The sequence below is a fragment of the Lytechinus variegatus genome, chromosome 2, assembly GCF_018143015.1.
Source record: "Lytechinus variegatus isolate NC3 chromosome 2, Lvar_3.0, whole genome shotgun sequence".
Classification (NCBI taxonomy): Eukaryota; Metazoa; Echinodermata; class Echinoidea; order Temnopleuroida; family Toxopneustidae; genus Lytechinus; species Lytechinus variegatus.
The window spans coordinates 19,747,602-19,755,806 of record NC_054741.1 but is presented as its reverse complement, the minus strand read 5'-3'; the positions used below and the strand labels follow the sequence as shown (position 1 = coordinate 19,755,806).

The following is an 8,205-nucleotide window of genomic DNA, read 5'->3' as shown; positions in this document are numbered from 1 at the left end:
TTCACATTTTGTATTACTTTTTCATGTTGTTAATTGTTGGCCAGCAGGTCAATCAGACACTCTTAAAGTAGTTGGGCAAAAATGCCCAACTGTTAACCAACCCTGGGTAACATACTGTCCTCACAACTATTGGTTAAAATCTGTCTAAATTGGGTAATAAAAACTAATATTTGGGTAATAAATTGGCTAAATTGGATAATTATTGCCCAGAATATATAGATATATTTTTACCAACATACATTGCCCAACACAGTGGACAGTATGTTGCCCAACATTTTCAGTGTGTATGTAAGCTTCACGATTTACATTACGCAAACTGCGTCTGAATTTCTAATTTACCTTTCATATTAATTATGTCGCAAAAGAAAAGTAGAAATTCTTTCTCTTTGCATACAGTATATTGAAATTCGTCTTAAATATTGCGACGTGGAGTAACAGTTGTATTAATGATAGTTTAGCTCTGTATTTTGTCCTCTTTTTTTACAAAGATGATTTGAAAATGTTACTTTTCAAGATACAGTTTCACATTGTGTGAATTTAGTTGTTATCTTATAAATGTTGCGTGCGATATATCTCACTGATATGAATTTCATAATCCGAAAAGTACACACGGCTTCCTTTCGAGCGAATAATTGAACAGTATCGAATCGGTGTTATTTTGACAACATGAAATAATTTTATCTGTTATTTCTCAACCGTTCCATCCCCCGGCTTCAAACTGTGCTCTCGAATAGCAAGGTAGATCTAGATGGGATTGCGAAAAAGTTATGTAAACAATTAACTACTTTGATCAGAAATGGTGCCTCCACCGTGTAAAGCCGGATAGAATCGCTGTATATATATTTTCTCAGCACCCTTCTAGCTTTTTTTTTCTTACTTTAAACTTGAACTAGAACAGAGATCCCGCTGTGACAAATGCACCTCTTGTTATCAGAGGACATAACTCCGACAAATCGAAAAGAAAATATCAGCATGTTCCTACGTATACAAATCGAAGTGCCATCCAACAGCGCATGCCATTATAACTAGCAGCTTTGTTGAAATCAAAACCAAAGTCAAGCTAAGTTTTTTTCCAATCCCCCTCTTTTTATACCCCAGAATTTATGTTAGCCTGTAAGAAAAACTTGGGCAAAGTTTTCGCAGCGATATCTGTCAAAATACTCCGCCAAGCGCTTCCCGGGAGTGAAGAGGCATCGGGTCGGCCGCGGGGTGGTGTGCAGTTTTCACGCGCTCGCCTTTTTTGTTTACTTTAATGGGTGGTCAATTTCTCCAAAGCAAAATTTCAAAATAAACACGAGCTCCCTACAAGACGACTTGGGTGGGCAGGTTTAATTGATGTGGATATTTTCTAAACAAACGGTACGGTTGGCTCGTTTCTGATTGGTTAACAGGGCTAGAGACCAAAGAGCAGTTAGCAATGACGTGAACGGAGACAGGCTCATAAAGTGTAGGCTAGATAAATCCTTTTCAGTTTCAAACCAAAAGGGAAACCCGGGATTGCTCGGCTGTGGAAATCACTGTTGCGTGTATTGGAAGGGCAGACTTCTCTCTTCTTCTCATCCTGAAAGTCAAACTCACCGAACATGCATCAACATTTAACAATCCTAAAAGAAAACAAAAGGCTGTAGAGAAAACAGCCCTAACCAAGTGCCCGGCAGCCCATTTAGGGGCAAGGAGTGAGTGACTATCTATCTAGAGTGAGCTCGACTGCCAAGCAAGACACATCTCACCTTAACCGCTCTACTTCCTCAGAAATTTATTTTCCCGTCGTTTTACGGACGTGGTGATGACTTTGCATTGTCTCTTTCAATCTGCATTGAACTAATTTTCTACAGACTTTCATAAAATTCACTGGACACCCTATTGCATCTCAGATCAGGATGGCATCACTGAGCGCTTTCTATTCGAGCTACGCGGCCGCCGCCCACCCTGGACAGTACCTTTTCGCTGCCTCGCCCGCAGCCCCGTATTTCTACAGCTTCAGGGATGGAGCGTTCTCGAGCCCCCTCCCAATGAGTGCAGTGCCCCCTCTCCAGCGCCGAGAGGCACCCCAGAAGCCCCCGTACTCCTACATTGCCCTCATCGCTATGGCCATTCGAAACTCAGCCGACAAGAAAGTGACTCTGAACGGCATCTATCAGTTCATTATGGATCGATTCCCTTATTACCATGACAACAAGCAAGGCTGGCAGAATTCAATCCGCCATAATCTCAGTCTCAATGATTGTTTCGTTAAGGTGGCACGAGAGAAAGGTAAACCGGGAAAGGGCAACTACTGGACACTCGCGCCCGATTGCGAAGATATGTTCGAGAACGGCAACTTTCGACGTCGAAAGCGACGCCCCAAGGCTCCAAATAATCAGATTAACACATCTAATGACGAAACCAAGCAGAGTGACAAGGATAACGAGGAGGAGAATGAACTCAGTAAAGAGTCTGGTGATGCGATCGATCGAAACGTTGACATCGTTAGTGATGGGGATGATAAATTTATAGAATCTGATACCGATTCGGTTGACGAAAGTGCTTCGAGAGCAAAGGAGAGTGACAACGAGAAGAAGCACAACGATGATGACGACGAATATGACAATAATGCGAACATGATCAAGAACGAACTTGTAGTCATTGATCGAAATTTAGTAAAATACGAGGACAACGATTCTCAAATTTCCTCTGATAACATGGTTAAGAGCTCGGTAGGAGCCAACAGTGATCGTCTTACAAACTTCTCTTCGAAACGCAATCACGATCTCGAAAAATACTGCAGAGCAGAAGTGAGAAAACCAGTGTTCTCGATTGACAATATTCTTGCTTCACGCATGACTTCGAACGTCGACTCGAAAGTAAAGAACGTAAGTGGTCTAAAGCGGTGCCGAGAAGACATCCTCGACTCGCACCAAGCTCGTAATCACATCGACGATGAACTTCTGATCGCGAAGAGTCGCCGCATGTCTTCCCCGTCACTCACAAAAGTTCAAGTAGGGCAATACTACGAGAGGGAAAGAATTGGGTCGCGAAAGTTATCTTACGGAATGGTGGATGATTGCTGTAGAAAAGTCGAGTCACCGCCGTCGCCCACGTCTCCACCATCGTCTAGTGCCCTCTGGCAGTCGACTATGCTCCAGAAGCTCGCTTCTCAGGCGACATCGCACTGCTACACGTGTGCGGCATCAACCGGTGTATCAACAGCCTTACCCGTCAACAACCAACATCATCATCCTGATCATCATCCCCGTGATCGTCTAGGCTCGTCTGACGATGTCGCTGCGGCCCATCCCGTCTATCCATCTCTCCTTCATTCTTCCTTCCCGTGGGCATTGAACTCGGGGGCGTTGTGTGGGTCGCATCAACTTCCGACGTCGTCGACCTTACCGTTGATGACGATACCATACGCAATCAAACCGTGGCCGATCGAGAACCCCCGATCAGCGAGGGAACGAGCTTATCGAGTTTGATTATTAGACTACACTCTTCTGAAATAATAACCATTAAATAATTATTTTTAAATAAATTCATATTGAAAGGGACCAAATACGAAGACTCCGGGGCCAAAATTATTTTATTCGCTATCAAGTTACAATATGGTCATCTCATCATGCTCTATGTAAATGTTTGAAAGTGATTTTCGTAGAAATGCATTTTAGAATGTATACTTTGATCTTGTTTGATGTTAAATTGTATGGAGAAATTTTATTCTGAATAATTTGTTTGTCTTATTAGCTTTCCAGTTAGGCATCCCTTATGCTCTGTAAAATAAACTGAACAACAATCTCGACAATCTGCTCCTAAACATTATGATTATGGTAAATATTAGAACAAACTCTGTCTTTTAGAATTCACTGAATATTTTGCAATATTTGTTTCTTTCTTTGATGTGAATAGCTATTGTACATTTATATCGTGTAAATATTGTATAAATGAAATTTGTAGCTACGAATATTTAATTCAACAAAATACCAAAGCCTTAAAAAAAGAATCAGTTTAGTATGTACATGTGCATTCTCTTTTTTTTTAAACTGTGTATAATTTGTCTCTCTTTTCTCAATCACGAGCGTGCCTAAAAGAATAATTACGTCCTTACCTTAGAAGCTGCTTTTTCATTATATGTATGATCTCTAGTTTACCACTGTCTCAATAGATCAATTTACACATTTTAATGAATATTCATGCAACATCCTTCAACTGCGGTGGGGGAGAATTTATTTAATTGGACATCATCCACAGTTGGCAGGTCAGCTGATGATGCACTTAGATAAAATTATGAAAGTACTTGATTCTTTTTGTAGAAATGCTGCGTTATTTGATAAAATTGTTTCAGGATGAACACTTAAATAAGAAAAAACATTCGATCGACTGTTGATGTCGAAGGTTTAAAAAGTAAATTTGTCTTTTTGGGGATGTTACCTCATGAAAAGACAAAAAAGTGTAGAAATTGTTTGATACACTCTATTTCATCTTGGATAGATTCTAAAAAAGGGGTTTATTGTTTCAGTCCAATAGAACTACCAGTCCTCAGTATCTTTTGATGTAAACTTTCCACCTGAGCAATTTAAAGTGAACAATAATCATTTGGAAGACTGTTATCGGTTGTGTTTGAAGAAATGAAATCAAATAAGCCCGTCTTTACATTGTTTTGCGAAGACGTTCAGAAATTTCGTTAACCATTGCTGAATAACGAAAATGAATAATGTTACCTCAACCTTCAGCATGTTAAGTGAAAGGACCAACATCACATTCTGACATAACCCATTATTAACTTGTTGCAATTCCTGTTGTATTGTTTTTATTTGCATTTATATGGAAACTATGACATGGTATCTTCAACATGTTCAAAGTGTGTTTCTACCTCTCTTCTGTCTATCAGAAAAATTTGTCGTTCTTGGAGACAGTTTACCATATTTTTTTTTTGCTCTGCTCAATTACTTTTTATGGTTTTTAATGAATTAGCCATGACGAATCACTGATCGAATCACAGATCCATTCTGATTTAATTTGATTAAGGAAAAAACGGGTAGACGTTAAAAAATATCGTATCTTTGATCATAGCCCCTATACCACAAATGCTTTGATAGTCCTGCGTATCACATGATTGTCTTCTCAGCTTTTGTTATAATCCAATTTATTTTCTTGCATCAGTTTGTATCTTCTTTTTTTTCTTTCGCTTTACCATACTACCTACAGAATTTCTATGCAATGTGTTATGTCTACTTGTGAGTTCACGATGTGGCAGGTTTTATTCTGGCGCCTTACTTCTTATATTTTGCAAAATGGCGATTTTTGTAGATGCATTTTCTGGCAGCTGAACGCTTATTGTATTATTCTAACATAGGTAATAATAAAGTGATCAACTGATCAATAGAAGAATATTAAAAATTATTCATGTTTTATGCTGTGCTTCATTTCATTCTCAGTAGATGCCGTTTGTATGAATATTATTTACTATCCGGCTGGAATTTGTTGCTATATGAATTGATCGATGAATGAATTGAATGAAGTAGAAAAAAGATGCAGAAATGAAGGAACTAGCCAACAAAATTAATGAGTGAATGGATAAATACATGAATGAAGGAATCAATCGATCAATCAATTGATTGAAAACGAATGAACATGATGAAAGAACGAATGAACAAATATTAATCAATTGATTTAAGAATGAATGAATGATTGAATGAATGAATGAATGAATGAATGAATGAATGAATGAATGAATGGATTGATGAAAGATGGACGGAGGAATGATTGATTGAATTAAAGAAAGAAAGAATGAATGAACGCATGAATGAATGGAGTAAAATAGAAAAACGAATTTGAAATAATGAATGGATGATCAAATTACTGAATTAACGAACTAATGCATGAAAGATTGATAGATGAATCGATATAAATTCTACTTTAACTTTACCGATCAAGTGAATGAGTAATGACTATATAAACTGAATCAGATTTATCAATAATGAAGGAATCGGTGAATGAATGAATGAATGAATGGATGGATAAATGAATGAATGCATGGATGAATGAATGAATGAATGAATGGATGTATATACCATATAAATAAAATGATTAATGAGGTAATGAATTTAAAAACATTAATTGGATTTATAAAGTAATAAACAAATAGACAAGTGAGAGAGTAATTGGCTGGATGGGTGGATGGATGGATAAATGAATAGATGAATGAATGTATAAATTAATTAATTAGTGAACAATCTAATGCAATGGTGAACAAACGAATCATGATGAATGGATGGAAAGATGAATGATCGAATTAAGGCAACATAGACAAGGCATGAATAAACAAATGTAATAATATACTATTGATTTAATTTTAGATGGATGGATAAGTTGCCAAATGATGATTCGAAAGATTGAGAATTATAACCGGGTGGTTGAAAATATTTTTTAAATAGAATGTATTTCTTCCACTTCTAAATTTAGTTGTATTCACCACATACCCCATATTTATTTGCAATAATTATGTTAACATGGCCCTATATTATAAGCAGCGGTAAGGGCAAGTGGGTATGTGGCTTGATTGAACCCCCCCCCCCCAAAAAAAAAAAAAAAAAAAAAGCTTAAAAGCGCACAAAAGTCCCTACTTTTCGACCCTAGAACGAAAAAGCACAAAACCATGGCTTTGATCCCCTCAACTTAAAACAAAGCCAGATTCTTAGACATTAAAAAGGGCGGTAGATCCAGACTTATTGTTTGATTGTAGGTGCTTTTCACCTCTATAGTTCATTTTGCACCTGCATGAAAGAGAGATTATTCAACAACTTCTCAATTACGTCTCACAAATGGATTGTTCCGTCAAATTTAGCAACATTCATGAAACGTATCTATTGACTCAGTGGTTGAACGATTCAATAACCGTGCTTAAAATCTGCTAGATCTAGTTATTACTTTGCCCCATAGAAAATCGGCAAAAGTTCAAACGGGATAATTTGACAAGTAATCTCTTTAACTTGAGTAACGCCGCTAGTTAACAAAACAACGACTACTTCTACTAACATTAGTTTGTTTCTGATATCATCATCAGGTTCTGTTGTGTGTTTCTCCCCCCCCCAGATTGTCCATCTTTTTTTCTTTTTTTTACTCTCTCTCTCTCTCTCTCTCTCTCTTTCTCTCTTTCTTGCATATCATGATCACCCGACTTCATTCGGGTCGCATAATTTTAATTCTCCATTGTAAATTTTGAATTCATTTTATTTCTCCTTACGTGATTCCTTTTTGTTTTATTTCCATCAAATGCTATTCCATAGTTTTATTTTGTTACAGGGGCGAAATTTGAATGTATATAGAATATGCCCATTCCTCATTTCCTTCTCTTTTTCGTTTCTTACTTTTCTCTTAATTCATAGTTTTAAGATACTATAGCCGTTCAGAAAATTGTTAAGCTCATATAATTGTGTCAATGTATATTTGAGAATGATACATTATTTTCCTCAACTATCATTAGCGTGATTATTGTCAAGCTCATAATATTCTATTTCTCTTTCTTTCCACGTTCAACTGCTTGTTTGGGATGATTGGTAGGATGAAAAGGGAGGGGGGGGGGCTTGTTTTGCATGTTGTTCGCAAGATGCATTAAAACGACAAACGCGACACGTTAACACCCAAACAAAGCCTGAAAATCAACGAATTGATAAACCAACCCGGAGAAAGATGATGATTTGAGGTTCTGACAGGCCACACACACCCATCCCAGTCCAGGGAAAAAGAAAAAAAGAAAAAGAAATAAAATAGCCAGATGATTTTCATGTTCAGCCTATTTTGATTCTCCTATAGTCGAGATTTTTGTTTGCAATTGTTTGTGTATACTGCAGGCGTACGTCTAAGCATCTCGCTGTATTCTTCAACTGCGATGTATATTTTCATTTTCTAATGGTAAGCGGGAAACGTCGTAATTTACGACGTCGCTTCTTCATCTAAAACATCATCATCATCCTATCTTGTTCCAGCGACGAAAAACACAGAGACCAAAAAAAATCGTTCAGTCTCCTCCCAGCTGTCTTACAGATACAACAGAATAATATCTCGTAGATCATTTTTAGTCTTAAATTTTCAGGATTTTATTTTCATTCATTTTAAAAGACATCATGCATGGTTTATATTCAAAAGATGGTTGTGATCTTGATTACACATGATCGATGTGATTAAAATGATTATTATTAACTATTTTTTTTAATACAGGATTGGAAATAG

At 37.2% G+C, this 8,205-nt stretch overlaps 1 protein-coding gene across 1 annotated transcript; it reads left to right on the top strand.

Annotated features, from left to right (window-relative positions):
- The first annotated feature begins 1,453 nt into the window (after positions 1–1,453).
- LOC121407517 (forkhead box protein C1-A-like) lies at positions 1,454–5,367 on the top strand. The gene has a single exon (XM_041598644.1). The coding sequence runs from the start codon at positions 1,881–1,883 to the stop codon at positions 3,453–3,455; it is 1,575 nt and encodes a 524-aa protein (XP_041454578.1). The 5' UTR covers positions 1,454–1,880; the 3' UTR covers positions 3,456–5,367.
- Positions 5,368–8,205: the final 2,838 nt, after the last annotated feature.

Coding starts and splice junctions, on each gene's coding strand:
- LOC121407517 (XM_041598644.1), top strand. CDS start 1,881: ATGGCATCACTGAGCGCTTTCTATTCGAGCTACGCGGCCGCCGCCCAC.